Below are 25,198 nucleotides of genomic sequence, written 5' to 3'. Positions count from 1 at the left end.
GTCCTGGAGGAATTTTGGCCCACTCATCTTTGCAGAATTGTCCTAATTCAGTTACATTAGAGGGTTTTCGAGCATGAACGGCCTTTTTAAGGTCATACCACAACATCTCAATAGGATTCAGGTCAGGACTTTGGCTAGGCCACTCCAAAGTCTTCATTTTGTTTTTCTTCAGCCATTCGGTGGTGGACTTGCTGGTGTGTTTAGGATCATTGTCCTGCTGCAGAACCCAAGTTCGTTTCAGCTTGAGTACACGAACAGATGGTCGGACATTCTCCTTCAGGATCTCTTGGTAGACAGCAGAATTCATAGTTCCTTTTATCACGGCAAGTCTTCCAGGTCCTGAAGCAGCAAAACAGCCCCAGACCATCACACTGCCACCACCATATTTTACAGTTGGTATAATGTTCTTTTTATGAAATGCAGTGTTCCTTCTACGCCAGATATACTTGGACACACACCTTCCAAAGAGTTCCACTTTTGTCTCATCGGTCCACAGAATGTTGTCCCAAAAGTCTTGGGGATCATCAAGATGTGTTCTGGAGAAATTGAGGCGAGCTTTGATGTTCTTTTTGCTCAGCAGTGGTTTTCTCCTTGGAACTCTGCCATGCAGGCCATTTTTGCCCAGTCTTTTCCTGATGGTGGAGGCATGAACGCTGACCTTAACTGAGGCAAGTGAGGCCTGCAGTTCTTTGGACGTTGTTGTGGGGTCTTTTGTGACCTCTTGGATGAGTCGTCGCTGCGCTCTTGGGGTAATTTTGGGCGGCCGGCCACTCCTGGGAAGGTTCACCACTGTTCCATGTCTTCGCCATTTGTGGATAATGGCTCTCACTGTGGTTCGCTGGATTCCCAAAGCTTTGGAAATGGCTTTATAACCCTTTCCAGACTGATAGATCTCAATTACTTTCTTTCTCAATTGTTCCTGAATTTCTTTGGGTCTCGGCATGATGTGTAGCTTTTAAGGATCTTCTGGTGGACCTTACTGTGTCAAGCAGCTCCTATTTAAGTGATGCCTTGATTGTGAACAGGTGTGGCAATAATCAGGCCTGGGTGTGGCTAGAGAAATTGAACTCAGGTGTGGACAACCACAGTTATAGTATGTTTTAACAAGGGGGGCAATCACTTTTTCACACAGGGCCATGATGGTTTGGATTTTTTTTCTCCTTTAATAATAAACACCTTCATTTACAAATTGCATTTTGTGTTTACTTGTGTTGTCCTTGACTTTTGTTTAAATTGGTTTGATGTTCCGAAACACTTAAGTGTGACACACATGCAAAGGAACAGGAAATGAGGAAGGGGGCAAATACTGTAGCGACATGCCTATAGGTAGCAGTATACAGTGCTATGTGTACGACTTCTTCATTTGGTTACAACAAAAGACAAAAGTGCTTAAAATTGTAGAAAACCACAATGTTTACTACGTGTGATGCACGACGTAGCCATCTTTGAAAGCGAACTCGGGGTCCTCTGAGTTCAGACGACTTGACGAGTGGTATATACGACCTCGGTGGCATTCTTTTTGCAACTTCCGGTTCGTAACTCCGGAAAACAACTCGTAAATCAACTTCAGTGGACAAAAAGAACGCACCATTACTGCTACCTCAGTGTACACCACAAGTCATTTTCAGCAACACATTCGGTCTACTGCCGAATATACAGCATATAAAAGTAAGTCAAATTTGTATTTACGGTCACAATTTCAACAGAAAAATCTTGGCTGTGATATTGACAGTTGACATAAATGTACTCTACACAAATTAATTTTGGTAGCATCAAACGGCAGGAGGATCTTGCATTGTGCTTTTAAAATTCTGTAACAGTGTTGTACTGGGATTTAAGGTGGCTATAAAACTCCTTTTGACCATTTTGGATTCTATTGTTTAACACCACAAAAAAAGCAGTGGATGGAGTTAGGATTTTCTGACCAAAACAGCTCGTTAAAAAGGTGTGACGAGATCTTGTCCCGCGAGATTAAAAACGTTACAATATTTCAGTATCGCAATATTTTCTGTGGCAATACTGTATCGTTACACAGACGCCAAGTATCGATCTTTTATGATATATGGACTGTTTATGCTACTCAGCATTAATGGGCCACCTCTTTCTGAATTGCCCTATAACCAAGCCTTGGAGTTATTTTTCCAAAAGCCAAGAAAAATCAAATGCACACAGCAAGGCTGCCAACTTTGCCACTGAGGCAAAGATGCAATTAGTTTCATTATGAACGGTTTCATTCTATACTTTGGGTTTTTTGTTTCTGAACTGAAACTGAAAATATGCCTCATTATGTGTGAATAGAGGTGAATAAATATATTTGTTTGTGTTGCAGCGAAGTGTCAGTTCCGTTTAATATGTAAAACGCGCGCGGGACTGGGTGGGAAACACTGCAGACCGGTGTTCTCTTTTGCCCTGGTAACTGACTGACTGGCACAAGACAAAAGCATTCATATGCCCTGGTGACTGACTGACAGGCTGAGGTTGTAGGGCAAGCCAAGAGAACTTTGTTTCTATAGCACCTTTTAGCAACAAGGCAACTTAAAGGAACACGCCGACTTATTGGGAATTTAGCTTATTCACCGTAACCCCCAGAGTTAGACAAGTCGATACATACCCTTCTCATCTCAGTGCGTGCTGTAACGCTGTCGGACGGCTCCAGCGGCATCAGCCCAGCACAAGACATGCAGGTGAATGGTTCCAGCAATCCTACTGCTCCAAATAAGTGACAAAATAATGCAAACATGTTCCTATTTACATGTTGTGATTTATAGAGTCACAGCGTGTACAAAAAACAACGTAACATGAGACACAGCCGTCTTCTAACCGTAAACAAACTGGGAACTATATTCTCAGGCGGAAGAATATAGTACTTGGGCGGAGTGATATGCTCGCAGCAAGCCTGTCTGAGAATATAGTTCCCGGTTTGTTTACTGTTAGAAGATGGCTGTGTCTCATGTTACGTTGTTTTTTGTTCACACTGTGACTCTACAAATCACAACATGTAAATAGGAACATGTTGGCGTTATATTGTCACTTTTGTCACAATTGGGAGCAGTAGGCTAGTTGGAACCAGTTACCTGCAGGATCTGTGCTAAGCTAAGCTAATGCTGGAACCGTCCGACAGCGTTACAGCACGCACGGAGATGAGAAGGGTATGTATGGACTTGTCTAACTCTGGGGGTTACGGTGAATAAGCTAAATTCCCAATAAGTTGCCGTGTTCCTTTAAAAGTAATTTACATTAAACATTAAAGAGCAATTAAAAACGGCCATGAAAATAAAACAGGCTAAAAAAAGAATGAGATACAAATACAAGAATAAAAGTTATAGTGCAGTGTAAGAAATGAATAATTATTTGATTTGATAGGTTGTAGGGGACGGGTTTGGAAGGAGAGAGGGGCGCTGCAGTTATTAGGTCTGAAGAGGTTAGTAATACAGGAGAAAAGCCATTTGAGAGATTTCACAGTTCTCATTTTTCAGGCAAACGATTCATTAAAATTTCACCATTTAAGTTCTTTAAAATGGTGTTAAAATCTCGTGCTTGTGAACCCAATCTCGTGTCTCGCCATACCCCTACCGCCTAATCACACTAAAAAGCAAAAACCAAATCTCTTAAAATTAAAAAAATGCAAAATAACCGGTAACCAGCAACTTGTTTTCGTCACTTTGTTGTTTTCTGAAGTCACATACTGGGTTGAATCACGAAGATCATCAGGTTAAATACCCCCTTCTGTATCGGTTCAACCGAGGCAAAGCCAATTCAGTTGCAAAAACGATGCCATGAAGACAAATGGCAAACAAATCTGATGTAAGCATATTAAAAAGTACCAATCAAGAGCAAACTACAGGACCATTTCCAACTAGGAACTGAATATTGTCCCCACCAAGTACATAGTGTTCATCAGGGAAAAATCGAACTGTGGCACAGGCTGAGTAGCGAAGTATGTAGGGAGTTGGGTTGGGAACCAGAGGGTCACCAGTTCAAGTCCCGGTACAGACCGAAGTACAAAGTGTAGACTGGTAGGTGGAGACATCGTTTTGGGCACTGCAAAGTTGCTCTTGAGCAAGGCACCAAAACTGTCCAGCAGTCGCAGTCCCCTCGCTCCGAAATCTCTCCATTTGTGCACGTATAGGACCTGAGCATGTGTGTGTATTTCAGGCCTGTGTGTAGTGTGTTCTAACAACAAAGTGAAAATATTTTGAACGAATTTCAATAAAAAAAAAAAAGTCTAAATAAATTAAAGTGACACTCTGAAGGAGCTACAGGGCTTCATGGTAGACAGTGGGAACGTCCCAGGTAGTTACATTGCATTCACGTTTCCTTCATCGCGGCTTAGAACAGCTTCCGGTTCAAGCGAGGAGATGTCAAATAAGAGACTTGGGAAGCAGCCAACGTGCATACGACATCTGTGGCCCGACTGCTTCCACATCCTCTGCTTTATGTCAGAGCAGCAAAGAGGAAGCCTCTGTTGAAAACAACTCACATGACATCTGGGCTGGTGGTGTTTGCCAGCAGGCAAGTGGGAGACTCTGAGACTAAATGAAAGAAGGTTCTATGATCTGATGCCACCAAAGTGGAGCTTTTGGCCATTAAACAAAACTCGTATGTGTAAGAACAACAAAACCCTGCGTGGATGGTAGCGTTGTGCTGTGGGGATGCTTCACTGCAGCACGCCACCAAAGCCTTAAAACAACAATGTCCTGGAGTGGAGAGTCACAGTCCAAACCTCAATCCAATTCTGAACTTGTTGGCAGGACTTGAAAATTGCTGTTCACTCCCAGTCCTCCTTAAACTTGACAGAATCTTAAGAAGTGTCACAGCACTCACAACTTAAAGCACTTGTTGTGTTTTACATAGGTGCTTAATTCAGATTAGCCTAACCATCAGAGATATTGTTTCACTTTGACACTCTTTTTCTGTTCATCACGATCCAAAAAGCCTAATTATCTTACTAATTATTCAAAGTTAGAACACAATAAACCATTAAGAAATGCCCAGAGGGCAGAAGGATGCTTTTACAGACGCAATGAAGCCAAATCTTTTGTGAAACGAGACACTTAAACACTTCATAATCAAGCATCTTATGTATAAAATATCCCTTTGACACACAGATGCCCCAGCATTGCCAGGTTCAAGTACCTGAGTGAAGGAACGGTTATCATTACTCTCACTTATAGGATGTGCTTTCAATATTATGAAGCAACTTAACAGGCCTGTAACGCACACTACGTTTACTAAGCATATACTTTCTGTTGAGTTGTTGATTCAATTAATCCAACAGATTTATGAAGCTGTAGTTTGTGCCGGTACCCAACCATTGGTCAGTGACACAAGCAGCCAGTCTTTCTCCTACAAAATAGGAACCAAAATAGGAACCCTATAGTACACAGTCAAGGTTTCCCGTGGCACTTTGCAGTTAAGGCGGCCGCCTAAGCAACACACGCGTGACGCCTAAACTACATTTTTGACAGTTTTCAGTGGTTATGAGGACCAATGTGAGAGAGAAATTTGGTGATCACTGATCGTTGTTTAGGTACATTAAACTACGTTAAACTTTTTCACATTAGGACATATAAAATCCTATGAGAACCGTAGAGAGTCAACCCACAGCCGCTCTGCTGCCCTGCTGAAAATGTGAAGCAGAAACGCTTAATGCCAGAAAGCGTCCATAACAATTGGACCTTGGGTTTGATTTTTTGACAGGTTTCAGTGGTTATAAGGAGCAACAGTGTCTCCTCTATGTTGATATTACACTGTATTAACGTTACTCTTTTAAAGTTAACGTTTTAAAACCGTTTTCCATGTTAGTGGGGGTGCACACTGCTCAAAACCAACATGAAAAATGTTCACTCAGCGCTTTGTTTTGTTGTTAAACTGTGTGTAAAATGAGCGATGACGTTAAATCGCCCTACGGTACCGTCTATTTGCTGGATGGTTTCAAGGTAACGGTCAGTAGCTAACATTAGCAGATAAGCCCGTACACTGACGTTCAACATTTGAGACACAGCCGTGTTTTTTTCATCATTACACACTATTAGGGTAAGTTAGCGTAGTTAAAAACTGCACACAGTGAAATTACGTGTCCTGTTTTTATTTCACGCATTCTATCTGCTTTGAGCGAGTGAAGCTATGGGCTGAGAGAGCGGGTCACGGAGGATAATGGGAGCTATGCGAGTAACATGGTTATAGCACGTTTTGAAATTGTTTTTAAAGTGGTTTACCCCCCCCAACAGTATTCACTGAGCAGGAAGTTAGCCTTGGCCTTTGATAATATGTGATATCTTAAAAATGAACAAACTATAATGACAAGGCAAAGCACTGATATAAAAATGTTGTTTATTGTTAGGAGATTTTTTCCTCAACATACCCTCATACTGGCATAAAGTCTATCACTTACTATGAATTTACAGGATAGCTGCCAAAAATAACTAAAACATTTAAAAAGGAAGTCTATTCCCAAGCACATCACTGGTGACCACGCACGATACACTATGAGAAGATACTAATCTGCATATTTTATATCATTGTAAAATTTCGGAAATTATGACAACTTTGAAGAAAGCACACACTTAAGGTCATAACGTTTACTTCAACTCTCAGGGGAAAATCCAATAATTTATTTAAAAATGGGAAAAACAACCTGACATTCACTGAAGATGGTGTTAACAAGGTTTTTTTCAGGACAACAGGGAGTACATTTATATGCACACTGATATTCCACCATTTTTCCAAATATGACAATATTCTGAATTTGATACAGGTCATGTAAACAGCATATTCCGTTTGGATATTCCAAATTTAGTATTTTCAGATTAGGACGTGGGATATGCCGGTATTATTCGGGTTTTAGCAGCATTCTTTGGACATGCATACAGCTCATTCGGAACGTGCGTCTCAATCAGGGTTTTTACCACAGTTTGAGACAGTTTACAGCCAGTTTACGGCCTCTGGCCCGTTTACGGTCAGCTTTGTGCGTTGCTATGGTGGTTGTACACAAACCAACTAGCCAACAGTTTGGAAGGTTGGGGTAGAGATGCATGCCCAAAAGAAAAGTCCACATCTCTGGTTGGAAGGAGAAACACACCTATTTTTAAAACATTATGAAAAGACTTGGATATCAACATGTTTTTGGATATTTGGATATGCGCAAACATCGTAACGATTTTTAAGAAGGTCGTCGAAGGAATGAAAGAAAAGAAGGAGAAGAGAAAGAAAGAAGAAACTTTTAGTCTCATCCAATCGTACAGTACAATGTAGTGAAATTCAGACATGCGGCCGGAGGAGGCGGGGCTTGAACTGCCAATCTTGTGATTGGAGGACAACCCGTTCTACCTCTGAGCCACAGCCGCCCCAGAATAAAGAGGGTCATACAAGTCCGCCACCGGTGGAAAAATTTTAACAAAAATCCTATTTTGCACGGCTGCATGTAAACGCTATTATAAATGGAATATGCACTTTATTAGCCATGTAAACAGCTTAATCAGAATATTGTCTTTCTGTGGAATAAGGGCAAAAACCGAGATATTTTGTGCATGTAAATGTAGCGTGAACGCACATGAGCTGCAGAGAGCTGGGCAGGCAGCAGGTCCGGGCATGGAGGAGACAGGGACAAGAGCTTGATTTATTGGGTTCATTTCCTTCTGACTCAGGCTCCTTCCAACACCCCCCCATACCCCTCTACCCACCCACCTAATAGCACAGGGACAGAGAGAGCAAGAGATACAAAAGGTGTGGAGTGAGGGAGGAGGGGAAGAAAGAGGTAAAGAAAGAGAGGAAGGGTGTAAAGAATGAGTAGCAAAGAGAGAGAGGCAGATAAGCACAGACGAGCTGGGTGCACAGAGGAAGATGGAGTCTTCCTTGAGGATAAATGTATAAGCACTAGTTCTCCATTTCTGAAACCATTTTACATTCTCACAGGTAAAAGTATATAAAATGGGGATCATCTACCGGATTGTACTGCAAGACTCCAAAACAAATCATTAACAATGACCTGAATGCGTGATGAGAATAGCTATATTGGGGCTGCAAAACAAACCAACAAAGTCACTGGAGAAAAATGGAAGTCAGCAGCAAGAAGAAAGAAAAGAGGAGTGGGGGGGAAGAAGAGAGAGCAAGGACATAAATAAGAATCCAGAGGGCAGGAGTGTGAAGGAAATGGAAAGTGTAAAGAAAGAGAAAATCTGCGGCAGCAGTCTGAGCAGCCTGCGTGCGACCAACACCTCAATCATTCCTGGCGCTTAACCCCTTCCCCGCTGGAGGAGGTCAACTGCTCCCGCTCGGCCCGCGAGCGCTCGGGTAAACACGAGCCAAGAGCACGCGAATCGCCTTTCACAGATACGCACGTTACAGTGAAGCTTCGGTTACTGGCTGCCACTGTAAATTAATCCCCAACAGATACTAAAAAAAATGAAACGTTAATCCTCCCTCCACGACAGGGATGTTGGAAAAGTGAAACACGATCCTAAAATTCCTCCCGAGAGCCAGTTTTCCTCCCCGTTTCAGCCTTTTTCTACCTCGGCCAGCACTGACTGCCAGGATTGCTTTTACACGACAACATCGTACTAGAAATTTCTTACATCGACTGACTATTGAGACTCATGGTTGTCTTTTGACTTATGGTGTGTGTGTGTCTGTCTATTTTTAGCCTGTGTGTTCATGCTTTGGCATGTGCTCTTCTTCCCCCAACGTCAGGAGTGCTCAGGAACAAAACATTGCTTTGGGCCAAAAAGACACACCTTGTGGCAACTGTTAGCAACTAGCCGCATCGGCTGGGTGGACTTGAAATGCCACAAAAACATGTCTTACGAGTTCCTCTTTAAATAACCGCCTACACACAGATGGACAGGTGAAGGTACCCTAGTCTGACCCAGCTGACACACCCACTCATGCTTTATGGCTCACTTAAGCACAACACTGAGCTCCAATGTCAGCTTAGTTCTTTCGTTTTGTTTTCATAAGACAAAATGAATACCCGAGGGCTGAGGCACCATGCAGCACAGTCGGAGACCTTGTGCATAGAGATAATAGGTTACAGAAAACAACTAGGGGTGGCCTGGTTTCCCCTCTATTAAAAGGCTTCTGTTATCCAAAGACAGAGGACAGGAGAGTGAATACAGGAAGGAGAGAACAATGGAGGAAGGACGAAAGGAGCAGGAGAAATGGAGGAGGAGGAGGGCAGAAAGGATGAAAGGCAATGGGAGAAAAGAGGAAAGAGGGAAAAGCGCCGCTGTTGTCCTTGTCTCGTCTCAAGTCAAGGATCTCATTAACATGGGAGCCCAATCTCGGCATCCCCCACCACCACCACACTTCCCTTATGGCCGCCCCCCACCTCCAACACAAACTCATTGATCACCGTTAGGGGACACACCGTGCAAGCAGAGACAACACAAACACAAACACATTTGCACTTGTAGTCGTTAGACGGCACTAAGCACAAACCGTCATGAGACACACCTCAACTCGCCACACCACGGCATTTTCATACAGGAGGACACAAAACATGTATGCGCGGACGTTTAAAAAGGACAAATCCGGCGCAAAATGAACCTAGGGGTTAATAAGACGTGTACAGAGTCGACCGTTCTCTGGGAATGGGACCAGTTTTATCGCAAACCGCAAATTAGCTTATAATGCTAGTCGTCGGGCCACGGGTAGAGTAAAAAGAAATGTCTATTTCTACACCACTAACAAGGCTCAAAATAGCACCACACTTCCACGGTAGCTTAATGAGGGTCCCTACATAAAAACCGAAGCATTGAGAACTTTGTAAGTGTACAGACAGTTTATTAAAAAGATAGTTTAGAAAGACAGTACCGTTCACGTATACAGGCAGGCGCCATCTCGGGGAAACAGTCACGACCAGTCGCCGAACGCTGCGTTTGAGCTACGTTACTGGTTGCACGGCGTTTGTCGTTTGACTGGTTGTGACTGTTTACGTGTAGGGACCCTCATTATGCAACTTTGGAAGTATGGTGCTATTTTGAGCCTTGTTAGTGGTGTAGAAATAGTGATTTCTTCTTACTTTACCCGTTCCCCGACGACTAGCGTTATAAGCTAATTAGCGGTTTGCGATAAAACTGGTTACATTCGATTAGCATGAAAACAACCCAGAGAACGGTGAACACGGTACACACGTGTCATTAACCCCTAGGTTCATTTTGCGTCAGATTTGTCCTTTAAGTGACATCAGTTGACCGGTAGAAGATCTGAAATCCCTGTAGCCTCGCTGGCCTGGCAATGACTTGAAAGTTACTGGCCTACATTTGAATGTGACATCTACAACAGCCCGAGGAAGGCCGTGTGTTGTGCCAACGTGTGCTCCCTTTCAGCCAAGCATCACCCTCCATTAACGGTCGAGGTTAGCCAGGGAGCACAAAGCTAAATCACTGCATCAAACGGAGCAGGCCTGGCCAGGCTCCAGCCGTCACTTCCACAGCTGCTCAACACATTGGCTCTATTTGAGGGGCGGTGAGGTTAGCCATACGCGAGGCCTCACACAGCTATACTTCCCGTGCCAAATGCCATTCACATCACAGTCACTGGTGAGCTTGAGGTAAGTGCTCCCCCATGGGCGCTGACACTACTGCTGCTAATGCTGTTTGGATGGGCTCACGGCTCGCAGCGTCTGTTCCTGGTTGTTGTTCTGCAGCCAACAGGGTCAAACTGGAACACCTTCACTGAAATAGGCAAATGATGGCTGGTGCTAAGACTACACACTGTATGAACACAATAGCCAGCATGTATTTTGTGATAAGATAGACAGAGAGCCAGTGTTTCCTTTAAGATTTTTTTTTAGCAGGGGGGCAGGTCGGTCTGACGTTTTAGGTGGAGCTGTTCGTTTAATAGTCGACTCGGAAGAAAGCCAACGTTTTGACAATAAACTACATCAACACAACAGTATGTGGAGTTAAACTGGACGGGCCCAATAACCTCTGAATAGTTCTACTTGTTGTTAAATTGCAATGTGAGCGGCAGGATAATTTAAAAAGGCAACCCCGACTAAATTCTTTGTACAGCCGTATTTCTGATACTGTGGTGGCAGAAATTTTGCCATGGTGGGCCGCCGCTACAAAATCAACATAGAGGAAGCACAGAGAGCTCATATGGACAGTTTTTATCATAATTATTTTCAAAAAGACAGTCTAGATGAAAAGTTAAAAAAATAATAATAATTGGGAGTGTCACAAGCCCCGTGAAATGACTCGTTTCAATATCAGAATTTGATCCATTCGGTCCGAGAACATTTGGAAAGTCTAGAAGAGCCGCGTGATTGAATCATTTAATCCCCATTCAAATTAGCGGAGTGCCAAACCTGAAGTGGCTGGCTCGGGGTGCAGAGTTCTCCGGTGCGCTTGCTCTATGGGTCGCACAGTGCAAAGTAGTGCTGATCATCCGGGTCATTTTTGGCAATGACGGCTTTATGTGCCACTGAGCAACTTTCATAGGAACGCTGTATCCAGTTCTTATAATACAGTGCTCAGCATAAGTGAATACACCCATGCTAAAGTTGACTAAAAAGAGGAATACAAAAAAATCATCTTTCACAAATTGATCTTAATTAAAAAAAAAAAAAAATCCAAACTTTAAGGATATCAATTTTCTTTGTGAATGAATAATGTATTGTAAATAAATAAATGTTCTTCCTTAAAATACAGGGGGCACAAATCAGTACACCTCTATGTTAAATTCCCATAGAGGCAGGCAGATTTTTATTTTTAAAGTTCCCCTTGGCCTCTGGAATTAAAATAGCCCCCCCAAATCATCACATACCCTTCACCATACCTAGAGATTGGCATGGGGTACTTTCCATAAGATCAGCTCTCAATGCAAATCAAACCAGCTATTAGGCTAACTGAAATAAAACCATGCCAATCTCTAGGTATTAAGATCAATTTCCTAAAGATGATTTTTTATTCCTCTTGTTAGTCAACTTTAGCATGGGTGTATTCACTTATGCTGAGCACTGTATATCCATGACAGTGTAAGTAAGTCGAGGACACCGTTTCTGGAAACAGTTTAAATGTCATTTTTAACTACTATGAGCGCTGTGTACTCTGATACAAAAAAATACACACAGATAACAGAAGTGGAAAGATACTCCTTAGGGGAAAAAAAGAAAATATGTCCAGCACGATTTGTGTGAACTCACCCTTTAAATAAATGAATGCTCTTTAGTTTTTCCATTTCTCTGCTGGTGTGTCCCGCTAAATGTCAAACAAGAAGTGGGTCTGTGGTAGCAGCGCAGCATGAGGTTAAAGCTGGTGCCATCAGAGAGTGGAACAAGCTCTTTCAACTTTGGGGGACTAATAATGGGTCAACTGAGGCCAGGGCTCTGGCAGAATGGAAACAACAGATGCCTGACAAGAAAATGGAGGCCGAAATAAAGAATTTCTACACGCTTCACCTCCTCCTCGGAAAAAAAAAATTGGATCAGTCCAAAATCTGAAATTCGAGTTGACAATAGGGAGTCAAGGGAGACCATTTCACTGCGCACAACTTTTCCCCAGCATTTCTGTGGCGTGGTGCGACTCCTGAGAATTTTTCCATCCATCCTGCGAACACACAAAATCATCTCCTGTGATGGCAACATGATGGGGGATGGAAAGGAAGGGAAGAGAGAGGGAGAAAAAGAAGCAGGTTGCACCCGAGGCATATAATCGATGTCTGAGGGCATTTTGTATTCACGGTCACCCGAGTGACGATACATGATGTCTTCACCTTGAGCAAACACAAGCGGAGGTAATGTGTGTGATGGGAGAGAGACAGGTGGGGGTTGATCGGAAAGTGGACTAAATAGATCCACGATGGTTCATAATAAGCCAATGTAGCAGCTTCACAACCATTAACAGCAAAGCAACCAATAGCTGCAGAATGCTAGCCTGTTACGGGGTCAGTGGGACGTTTTGGAGGGAACTGACAGCAACCACAACACCGTGCGCAAGCAGAAAGTGTGACTGAGCGTGTATGTTGTTCCACGAGCCACTTTTTTCACACGTCCTCGCCGTGACACCGGGCGCCGACATCGAGAACTCTGGTTCACCCCGCTCCAGCTGTTGAGGAGAGGGCAACCGCGGGGCAGGGAGACTGCTCTTGCCTATTATGATGGGATGAACATCATACTCACACACACACACACACACACACACACACACACACACACACACACACACACACACAACTATATAACCACACGGATATACACACACAAAGGCTCAGCATCATCCCATCCAATCTAATGGCCGTAGCCTCATACTGCTAACGGGTGCTTAGGGAGGCAATGAGGTTTGCCATCTATATATCCGTGACCCCTGGTTGACTTCACTCCCCCATTCACCTCCCCCTTCATGACCTGGCAATGGCACCCTATTAGGGTGAGACAAAAATAGGGTCTGGGATCCCATTTGAATGGAGCGCTCTGACACAAACATCAGCATGTTGAGTACACAAATCTCCCCGCAAATGGGGTCAAAGCCAGTGCTTGGCCATTTGTTTTGATTTCCCTCCCCCCTGTGCCTTCACTTGTACTCTTCCCCCCCCCCCTTTCCTTGGGAAATCATAACCGTTAGCAATCATGCGGGGCAATACCGCAATGATGCACCGTTGGAAGAGTAGGGGAACGGAGGAGAGTGATCGTCTACCGCGCACAGTTTCTATCTCTTTGATGCATAATGCCACTTGGCACAGGCACAGGCTAACACATACATCAAGAACAAGCCAACAGTCACTCGGAAAACACACATGATTGAGCAGCAATAAGGTTGCATCCTCTGGAGAGATATATGAAAGCAACATCACAAGAAGAAGCGGGGAGGAGGAGTAAACACAATGTCAATTTTCTCACTGCTGCAGCGGTTTTTCCATGCCACATCTAGCCTGAAAATGAGAGACTCACAAACAACAAAATCTCCCTATTCATGTCCACACGTTTAATTCATAATCTTTGACTGATAAAAAAAATTCACTGGTGCAACAGGGTGCTAAAATTCACTCTCTGCCAATATTTAGTTTGAATTTGACTGATATTTACTGGTGCAATGTGAAGTTACATAAAAAAAATTTAAAAAAGGAATTCAAATCGTGTACAAACATTGATTTCACACTGAGGTGTGCATTACTTTGGGTTTTCATTTGGTGCCGTGAGGCAGAGTGGCAGGCCGTTCAGTAGCTGAGTCAGAGAGAAAGAGGAGGTTGATCTCTGTTCGTCTTCAGAGTTGGCCATCTGCAGCCAAGCAGGTCACTGTGTTAGGCAGACCTCATGTGACTCCAGCCTGCTCTCTAGGATAATCCTAGTGTGTGTGTGTGTGTGTGTGTGTGTGTGTGTGTGTGTGTGTGTGTGTGTGTGTGTGTGTGTGTGTGTACACATCTTTACAAGGAGCTCCTGCACCCACACCCACACAGGGGCCTAAAGCCAGGAGCCAGTCAAAACAGTGTTTAGAGCTGATCTAGTGCCCTGAAGCCCTACCAGCTGTCTGATAACCTAAGTGACATTTGAGCCAATGATGGGCCACGAGAGTGGCGGATAGTAGTGTGTAGCTCCAACGGGTTTATTTACACGCTGGTTGTTAGAATGCACGTTTTTTCCGTCCGCAGGCCTCTGAAGCAGAGGATTTAGGACATGTCAACTGGTGCGGGTGTGTGGTCTCGTGCCAGAATGCACTCAGTTTGTGTTTATGTCTGTGCCCATTCTGTGTTCTCCCTTTGCATGCTTCGATATGCGAGTGTGTGTGTACACACATGTCCCTGGCCCTTAGAAGTTAGCAGGCTGCTCTCTCTGATCAGGTTACAAAAGTGGGTGTGTTTCCTCGTCTGTCGCCTGCATGTCTGTCTGTTCGTTCTCTCTCTCTCTCTCTCTCTCTCTCTCTCTCTCTCTCTCTCTCTCTCTCTCTCTCTCTCTCTCTCTCTCTCTCTCTCTCTCTCTCTCTCTCTCTCTCTCTCTCTCTCTCTCTCTCATTACAGAGGCCTGTAGCTTGCGTCATCCAGGCCTCTTCCTTTGGCACCACTACAGACCACCTCTCTTGCTTGTCTGGGTTCCTCCCCATCCCTCTCTTCCTTTCTTTCTTCCACCCACCCATCCCCTGACAGGGAGCAGCTATGCAGCTGGTCCACAATCCCTACACTAGGCTGGTAGCCATATGACTCTCTCCCCTGACCTCCTCCTCTGCTGAAAACTGGCCCACCAGCCACCCACCCAGAATCACTCTGGTATTCTACTCTAGTAGCCTGGACCAAAGGCACCTAACACACACTGATAACGTATTAAACACAGAGCGAGATGCAGACTCCAGTTTTTGGAAAAGATCCTCACTCTGGTATCTGTCTGATCTTACACACAATGCTCAACCCTTCTCAGCCACTTCCAAAATAACTTTGCCATGCACTATCTGGTGTAAACCACTACACCATACGCTGGATGAAAACGCACAACTAAAATTCACACAGTCAAAGTCTATACTATGATGTAGTAAATTACAGGCCTGTAGGCCATGACCAATTTAAACATGGTCTCGGGTATTTTGCCAGCCGATACATCCGGACACAACTGGGTGTGCAGCAGCTATTATGTAAGAAGAATGAATGTTGTGTGGATTGCAAAAAGACCACGAGAGGGTGTTTTCACACTCACTTTCTTTCTGTTGCTTGAAAAAGTTTGCACTGGGGAGCATGTTGCATTTCTTGTCACAATTGCCACAACTACAATTACTTCAACAGGATATCCGTGAGCTTATCAGACATATCAGACCAAAGTGCTTTACACCCATTTATCTTTTTACAAGCATAATGTATATATACTAAAACCTTTGCTATCAACAGTTATCAGCAACATCCAAATGATAATTATTATATCTATTTCACGTACCGATAATGCCCATAACAAATGTGACCAGGTGTTTACTATTTCATGCATTTTATCACTGTGTGTACGTTTGAGGTGCGTGCACACAGCTTCACATGCATGTTTGAGGCACATGTAGATGGAGAGACATTACCTTGTCTTTCTCATGGGGCAGCAAGCGGACAGGTGGCAGCGATTCCAGAGACACCGTCCCGGTGCCGTCATCCAGGGAGCTGCTGCGGCTGATGAGCTGGAACAGAGGACCCTGCTTGGCCACGCGTCCATGAGCCACGGCCCTCTTTAGGGCCACCCTCAGCTGCTGGTGGAAGAGGCCGGGCCCCATGGAGCCGCTGCCCGACAAGTAGGCTGCCACATCAGCCTGGCACTTGAGAAAGCGCTCGATGTTCTTTAAGCTGGAGCCGCCGGGCTCATGGAGCCCCTCCAGTGCCCGTTTGATCAACTTGTTCCAGTCGAGTCCCGGTTTCTTCCCCGAATGAGAGTGAGAGCTGCTGCTGCTGCTGCCGCCGCCGCCTCCTCCTCCACTTCCACCTCCTCCTCCACCACTTCCACTACTTCCACCTCCACCACTTCCACCTCCTCCTCCAGAGCTGCCACTACCTTTGGGCTTGGGCAGAGCCAAGCGCCCTGGGTTGTCAGGGTCCTTGTAGGAGTTTAGACCTTTGTTGGTGACCTTGAGGATGGTACCATCCTTGACGCTGAGCTCTAACTGCTCCAGAACCGTTTTGCGGTCCAGACCATGGGACATGGAGACTGCATTGCAAATGCGCTCCTCTGATGGTCTCTGCTTTTGCTTCTTCACCTTCTTGATGGCCTCTAGGATCCATTGGGTGTACATTGGGTTGGCCAGTTTCACCATGGCTGCGGTTTGGGTGGGCACGGGGGCCCTGACGCCTTACCGCAATGACCACACACAAAAAGGGACTGTAAGCCAAGGAAACACCTGGCCTGCGCCGTAGCGCCGCCTCCTGTTCTTTGCCCCCTGCCTGCGTATTATCCCTTGTCCTGGGGTCGCACAGAGAGTCCCTCAGAAGCTGAGTATGAGCAGCACGGTAATGAGCAGCTGACCATAGCACAAACCCCCTGAGCCCACACTGCACCTGGTAAAATGCAGTCCACCCACCACCCACTCCCAGCCAGGTGAAGGTCCCTGGCGAGAAGCAGGGGGAGTGGAGGAAGTAGCAGGTCTGTTCTCAACTTAAACTCCCAATGCACACAACGTAGGGTAGAGTAGATGTTGACAATAACAAGGGCCTTCAAAAAAATAAGGTGATTCCCACTTTGCCTGTCGCAAAGTACCTATAGACGGACAATAAAAACTGCTCAGTCAGTTTCCTGCCACTGGCAAACTAGCCAATTCTCAATGAGGGTTGTGAACGACGATCATGGTCTCCAAGAAATTTGTGTTTCAATGATTATGGTGAGGGCAACACAGTAAATGTATTCTGAAGATTATAACATTCCACAAGATGGTGACTTTTCTTCCTGCATCCACGTGTCCTCGTCCTTACTTTGCTCTCGCTGTCTTTTACTCTTCCAGCGGTCTGAGCTTCACAGCTCTGGGACGGAAGAGATATCTCACCCCAGGGAGCAACCACGACTGATCACCTGCCTACTGCGCTTCGGTAGCTGACATAGCCTGCACAGAAAAAGAAAATAACACACAGAGAATCAAAAGTTAGGAAAGCCTCGCAGAAAAAAAGTGACACCTGTTGATAAAGTAGGAAAAAAACATTGCAACAAAGTTAAGTATAAGTAAAGGATGAGTCTGAATGAGAAAACAACATTGACACACCATAACTGTGCCGTCACACAGATGTATAAATAAAGCCATGCATGCCCTCAGAAAGCACTATGAGGTTTGACAATGCACTACTAACAAACTGGAAATTAGAATAAAAAGAGGAATCGCTTAACAAAACAACCATACACTTCTCATATTACACAGATATACACAGCCAGAATAGTACAAAACAAACAGGTAACTTAACCTCTAACGACTACTAGAAACCGCACAGGTGTCTCATAGAATGGTGAAAATGAGGCGGGATAAAAGGGTAAACAACATCTTCTTAAAAACTACACCAGCAAGTTGCCCATTGGGCTCGTTGGGTTGCTAAGGTAAACATGATGCAGTCAAAACACAGACTGTTAGCAAACATTAGCTGAGAGGCTAACTAAAAATCAAAGCTTAGTCAATTGCCGCATTGCCAAACTGTTTTCTGCGGTGCTGTTTACTCTCACTGATATGATATTGGGCAGCTAAGTATCTGACAACAAGCCTTCCCGCTAACTGCTGTTGTTTAGCAAGCTAACGTTAGAAGCTAGCTAGCTAACCAACGAGCTAACGTTACAATTATGTTACTAACGTTGCTCGCTAACCTGAAACGTAAACAGCATGAAACGAGGGGTTAGCCAGCGCTTCAGCTGAAAAAAAAAAAAAAAGACAACGTTTCCCCCTTCGACCGATATTCCAGACAATATTAACCGACACACCGCAGCAAACCCAGCAAATAATACCATTTTGAATGTCATTCCGATATTAACGTGAGACCGCGGCCTTGTAAAAAGGCACAATGCAACTTGCAGACGGCCATCTCGGCTAGCGGGCAAGTGCAAAAAAAATAAGAAATCATAGCCGCGGATTCTGCAGTATTACATGTTGTACGGGCCTCCTTCTCAGCCTTTGGTATGGGCGAGGAGCTTCTGCCTGCTTAGACGCGTACCTACGAGCGGTCCCCACCTCGCTGACTTCCTCCCTCGAACCAACCGCCCTCCCACGTAACGCTACAGCCCCGCGGTTCGGTGAAGACAAGGCCGCTGGAGCGGAGTAGCTAGGCCTCGGCTCCCCCCCCCTCCGTATCCCCCACCCACCTCCGCGATCACCATCCCTTTCGTACCCCTCTCTCCCCCTACCTCTCGCGGTTCCCCAGAAAGCCCGAGCTGGTTCGGTTCTGGTTTCCGAGAGGGAAGCTCGGGTAAAGGAGACCGTGTACAAAAATCTCACGGTTCCCCCATCCGGCTTCCGCTGCTACTCACCGGGATTTCGTGTCGAGCCGCCGAGGAGAAGGTGCCAAAACAGTGCGAAACGGAGACAACAACAAGCCTAAAAAATGCAGCCAAAGACCAGGGGTTCTAGAGCCGACGCCATCTTTGAGTGAAACAGGAGCACGGCTGGTGGGGGAGGGGGGAACACAGCGAACCGTCAGGCAGGGCCAAGGGACCGTCTGCATAGTGCGAGGCGAAGATCCAGGGGAAGAAAAATGCACTGCAAGGCGGGGGGGCGGCGGCGGCGTTGTGCTGTTGCTATGAGAGGGGTGTGGATATTGCTTGAGCACATGAAATGGAAGAAAGGGACAGATGGTGGTGGTGTTGGTGGAAGAAAAAAAAAAATAAAAAGAGAGGATAGGTGTTCTCGCATTCTCTGCTGTACTACATCTAGGGTGAGATTCAAGGGAGCGTCTGCATTTTGCCCTGCAGTTAAAAAAATAAATAAATCAAAGCCAATGAGCATGCCTTAACGTTAGAGGGTATTTAAAGATCAAAGTGAGACACCCCTCCACACTGCAGTCTATTGTAGCAGCTGTGTGTTTTTTTTTTTTAAGATAAAGATGGGAAGAGAGCCACACAGATCCAGTCCCCAGAGATGATCAGATGTTGCAGTGTGTAGCTATCTGGAGCATTACAGTAAACGATAAAGAATGTTATTATCTGTCTATGCAGAGTAGTCTTCTAATGCATTGCTCGTCAGACTGTGAAACAGAGTATTATCTTTTCGAAAATTATTATGTAAACTGTCTGCAGCCGAGCCACGCTGTTAAATTTCATCAAATGACAGCTGAGTTTAAGACATTTTCCTTCTAATTTATGTTTGGATGAAGGAGTTTTTTTTTTTTTTACAGCTCTCAGTGCAACATAAATGATGGCATCTGGTGACAAATGAAGCAAAATAATGTAAAGGTATCACATTTAAATCTGCACTGTGCTCAACTGAAAAGTATTTTGCACTTAATATAGGCGACATGCGTTAGGGATACTTTTAGGCCTAATATGTTGCCGAATATAAAAAACAAAACTACACACAGAGTTCTGCACAAGGATTGATAAATTATCACACGTTGTCCCGTAATTGATGAATCTGCCTTAGGGAAATTTTGAGCAGCTTAAGTACAGCCTTCTTTTCCGAAGAAAAACAATCAATATAGGAAAACGGATTTTGCAGCTTCAATTTCATGATCATAGTGATACAGAGGCACTCGTGTTGGAAATCTGGCAGCAATCTTCCTTTTCTATTACAGGCTAATGCTGAAAGCTCCCTGGGTGGAAATTAAATTATCTGCAGCTTTGTGTAAAATGATGTGTACAGCAGTCCTCAGAGACGGATTATAGAGTGTCTTATAGGGAGCAATTAGACCTGAGGTTTTCCCATGTTAGAGGTGTCTTGTGAGAGGGTGAACTGCTGTCAGCACAGTGGTGATCAAATAAAATCGGTAAGGTCACACTTTACTCACTGTTTATCTTGCACTTCTTCAGGGACAGATAAATCACATACCAACGACAGGGCACTAATTATAATTAACGGCAGTGTTATTACACAGATAAATAGTGTGAAGCGTTAACACATGAATGGCTATTAGTAGGCCTCCTGAGGACTCACATATTACATTAGTGTGTACAGTAGGCCAGCAAACAGATGGACAATACTCAGGAGAAGCTTGCAGCGCATCTATCGTTCCCGGCCATGAATAAATAATGCTGTGTGCCATGATCTACAGCAGAGGCCATGTTCACCAACACACAACAAGAGAAACAAACTAACCGGGGTGGGGCGCGAGGGTGGAAGAGTAGGGAGTCATTTCACTGTAATTGTGATAAGATCATATTGATTTTCAGTCAGAAAAATGAAGGTAGAGGCACAACTTGAAGACTTTTACTTATTCCAAATGAGTGCTGTCAACTTCTACAGTTATTGGAGGAATTCAATTCTTAATGGAGTTAACTCTCCTTTTTTTTGATGTTACAAATTGTTATGGGATAATTATTAATTGTGCACAATATAACGGTCATGTATGCTGCAAATTTTATTTTTCAAACATAGACTAGTGGAACTTCTCAGGTACCACTGCTACACTGCATAAAGGAGAATCTCACCTATCAATTCCTGTTTTAAAACATCGGTCCCCCAAATATGAACACTTTCTGATCATCTACGTATATAGTTAAAAAAGAAAAAGAAAAATGTGCATTGGGAAATACATTTTGCCCTCACCCACAAATAGATGTTTTGGTATGAGACCCTTGGCTGGTATTCTGTCTTTGGTTGAGAAAAGGAGACAAGTAATCCTTAGCTTCCTTTCATCCCCTTAATCCCTCCTTTTTTTATTTCTATTCTCTAAACATCCACCTGCTAGGGGCTCAGAGCCCCCAGCACCAGTGTCCACCTGCCCCCTAAAACCCTCCCCTCCCCTCTCCGACACACACACACACACACACACACACACACACACACACACACACACCCCGTTCACCTGATGGACAGCAACACCTCCTGCTCTCCCGGCCTGCTGACTCTTACTTTGCTTCACTTCTTCTTGCCTCCGGTTTAAAAGCTGGACGTTTGCCAAGCCGAATAAACTTACGGCATTTCTTTCGGTCTAAAAAAACATTTCATGCTACAATTACCATGCTTGTTCAATTGTTGTTGCTGTTGTGGTTTTGTAACCACATTTTTAATTTTGAGCGAACACGTTTTTTTACACAGCCTTTAAATAGGTTTTGCTGTTGTTTTTATTTTAAATCCTTTAGTAGTTACATGTCAGATCCCCTACTGCGAAGTGTACTTAAAATAGGATGCGATCTATTGCCTGTTTAGATTCAGTAAATGAGGATTTTGACATATTGTTTTCAGCTGAGGGGACATTTTCCAAGTAAACAAGGCCTCTTGACACATAACTTATTCAATATTAACCCATTCTGGATCCTTGGCAACTTTGACTACTTCCGTCTTGTGGAAAAGGTAGGTGTATGTAGGGTTAAATGAGGGGAACATAAAAATAAGACATTATCTAATGGAAGTCTGGAAGTGAAAGGCAAAACTGGAAATCCATCCTCTCCAGCTGATGCCTTTTACTTTGTCAACAAAATAAGGAAATATGAATTTTAAGTGCAGCTGTGAGTAAGTAGCAGTCAATCTGTGCCACCACCCGTGCAACATACATTTCTGAGTTCCTGTTTTTTTAGGTGATGACTGGAGTGCTGCGCTCAGATAGCCAGGCAGCGTCCAGGACTGCTTTTTTTTGTCCGTGTGAAACTAGCAAGCTTCCTGCTGTGGGTGGCTGGCTGCCAAGTCCCCAAACCCCAACCCAACCACTCCCCCCCCCACCACCACCAACCCAAACTCCAACTCCAAACCCCTCCCATCCTGAAAAGCGCTGAAACATACAACGGAAATTTCCAGGGCCTGTCCGCCCAAGAGCGTGCCCCCACCCGTCCAGTGACCCCCACCGCCATCCAAACCCCTCCTCCCACTCTCCCTCCCTCCCAGTGGCCCCTGCTCCCTCCCTCCCCTGCCTTGAATCCAAAGGGACAGAGAGCAGCTGGAAGGTGAAGTGCAGCTTGTCGGCGCTGAGCTGAAAGTCCTGCCAGACACCTCTCGTGCTCCCTCCAACTCCTCCTGTCTGAAATCTCCCTGAAAACACCACCCTCCTTCACTTGAACCCAGGAGTGCTCAAGAGTGCCACAGAGTACACTTGTACACCAGACATAAGCGGTGGAAAGAAAGGGTGGGAAATGCGGAGAACTACTCTGTTTGACAAATCAATTGTCCTGCTGTGGTTAGCAGTCGTCTGAAGTGTACGTACATTTCAAGCGGGGGCCTCTGACAAGGCCATTAAGATGCACAAATAGCTCTGACTTTAACACAATTAAGTACAGCAGAGGAGGGACAAGTCACGGTGATCAATAGTGCTGAAGCGGAAAAACCCTTGACGTGTTCATTTTTTAGTTCTCTTAGTTTTAAAGGCATGATTCACAAGGTGGCCCTAATTAATCACGTAGTCTCTTTGAGTTCAAGAAACTTTCATAGCCAGAAAAACATGCAACCAGCATACAACAATACATACAATGTGTAAAGCCAGACAACAACAAGCAAGCAACATAATATGAATAATAAAAATAAATTATAAGAGTCCTAAAAAGCATCAGATAGTAACATTTTAAAACTGAGGGCAGTGTGCAGTTCATTACATCTTAAAGGTCCGACGATATGCTGCTTTTTGGATGCTTTTATATAGGCCTTAGTGGTCCCCTAATACTGTATCTGAAGTCTCTTTTATATAGGCCTTAATGGTCCCCTAATACTGTATCTGAAGTCTCTTTTATATAGGCCTTAGTGGTCCCCTAATACTGTATCTGAAGTCTCTTTTATATAGGCCTTAGTGGTCCCCTAATACTGTATCTGAAGTCTCTTTTATATAGACCTTAGTGGTCCCCTAATACTGTATCTGAAGTCTCTTTCATATAGACCTTAGTGGTCCCCTAATACTGTATCTGAAGTCTCTTTTATATAGACCTTAGTGGTCCCCTAATACTGTATCTGAAGTCTCTTTTATATAGACCTTAGTGGTCCCCTAATACTGTATCTGAAGTCTATTTCATATAGACCTTAGTGGTCCCCTAATACTGTATCTGAAGTCTCTTTCATATAGACCTTAGTGGTCCCCTAATACTGTATCTGAAGTCTCTTTTATATAGACCTTAGTGGTCCCCTAATACTGTATCTGAAGTCTCTTTTATATAGACCTTAGTGGTCCCCTAATACTGTATCTGAAGTCTATTTCATATAGACCTTAGTGGTCCCCTAATACTGTATCTGAAGTCTCTTTCATATAGACCTTAGTGGTCCCCTAATACTGTATCTGAAGTCTCTTTTATATCTCATTTGTTTGTTTTTTCCCTTATAAAAGCTGGAGTGTAAAAACAACAATTTGCTGTTTTACAGAGGATTGTGCACTGTATAATTTTTTGGCTGGCACCAGTAAATTCCTGGAATCTCTGCTGGTTGCCTGGCAACTGGTCCTAGTCAAGAATAGTCTGATACACAACCCCTAATCAAAAATGAAATTTGTTGTTTGTTCACACTTTTTGTATGGTTTATAATCAAGATATATTGTGTTAATGTAATTAGTGAGATCTGGTGGTGCTGGTAAGTGGGTTCTGTTACCTTTGGACAGAGCCAGGTTAGCTGTTTCCAGTCTTTATGCAAAGCCAAACTAACCGGCTGCTGGCTCCCGCGCAGGCCTGGAGCTACACCGGGGCTAGGGGATTCTATAGCCCCAGTTAGGTTTTCTTTCATTTGTATTGGTGTGTAAAAAGTTATTAAAAGTTATTAACCAGCCATTCTGTTACTAATCCAATCCCTGGCTGCATGCTTGTGTCGTATGACCTGTGTGTGTATGTGTGTGTTTGTGTGTGTGTGTCTATGTGTGTTTGTGTGTGTCAGGTGTGTGCTTGCGCATGTCAGGCTATGTTATGTCTACAAGTTTTTTTTTTTTTGCAATAGAAATAGAATCGCTAAGATTGTGATGATAGCCAGTTCCTTTTACACCATGTGTGCACAGTTGACAAGGATAGGGTGAATGTACTTTTTGTTGTGGCTTCACTGTGGATATTATTCTTTCATTTCTGAGGTTGTGTTAGACATTTAATCCGTAAGATTACAGCATGACACATGTATATTGTCGGCCTACAAGTTATTTTTGTTTGCAATAGAAAAATAAACTAACTGTACAATCTTAGTTATTATTTTTTCTATTGCAAACAGGCATAAGCTAAATGCATTGCATTTTGGATATTAATAATTTAATTTCTGATAGCCATTTCATCTGAAACATTATTACCAATGCACAGTTGTTTGATTATGCATATGGGGTGGGCACGTCTTGTTGTCGTCACATTTTGGATGTATTGTTGTTATTAATTGGGGCCTCATTGGCGCTGTCCAGTGCTGAAGTCTTTCACCTTTGCACGTGAAAAACATTTTTGTCATTGCCATGTGGTCACATGTATTAGACTTATAGCTATTTTGTTGAATATTCTTTGGCCTAATTCAATTTAAAAACATTCATATCACATGTGCTGTGTGCCATTTCTGCTTTTTTTTGTTGTTGAAAAAATGAAAAGTTCCTTATATAGAGTAACTCTGAAGACTTGAAAATTTTCTTAACACAACACGTATTGTTCAAACTCTCCAATAGCACTGGCAGAGAGAAAAGTCTGGCGCCGGCCATGCTCCAGCAACATATTTACTGCACAGACATGAGTGTGGTGTCAATCTCATCTAACTCATGGCAG

The 25,198-nt window shown here is 44.0% G+C and overlaps 1 protein-coding gene across 2 annotated transcripts in view; it reads right to left on the bottom strand.

Moving 5' to 3' along the window:
- kat6a (K(lysine) acetyltransferase 6A) overlaps nucleotides 1–19,055 on the bottom strand; it is a 44,056-nt gene extending 25,001 nt beyond the window's left edge. Inside the window, exons 1-2 of one of the 2 annotated variants that reach the window (XM_028577501.1) lie at nucleotides 18,887–19,055; nucleotides 15,984–17,486 (exon numbers count right to left, since the gene is read on the bottom strand). In XM_028577501.1, coding sequence (XP_028433302.1) covers nucleotides 15,984–16,706 — 723 coding nt within the window. In that variant the 5' untranslated portion in view covers nucleotides 16,707–17,486; nucleotides 18,887–19,055. Of the gene's footprint in view, nucleotides 1–15,983; nucleotides 17,487–18,763; nucleotides 18,832–18,886 lie in introns of those variants that run through there. The other variant, XM_028577502.1, reaches the window with a different exon arrangement.
- Between the last annotated feature and the right edge of the window lie 6,143 nt (nucleotides 19,056–25,198).

This window comes from Perca flavescens, chromosome 5 (genome assembly GCF_004354835.1).
Source record: "Perca flavescens isolate YP-PL-M2 chromosome 5, PFLA_1.0, whole genome shotgun sequence".
Classification (NCBI taxonomy): Eukaryota; Metazoa; Chordata; class Actinopteri; order Perciformes; family Percidae; genus Perca; species Perca flavescens.
This window is presented reverse-complemented; position numbering and strand designations above follow the sequence as displayed.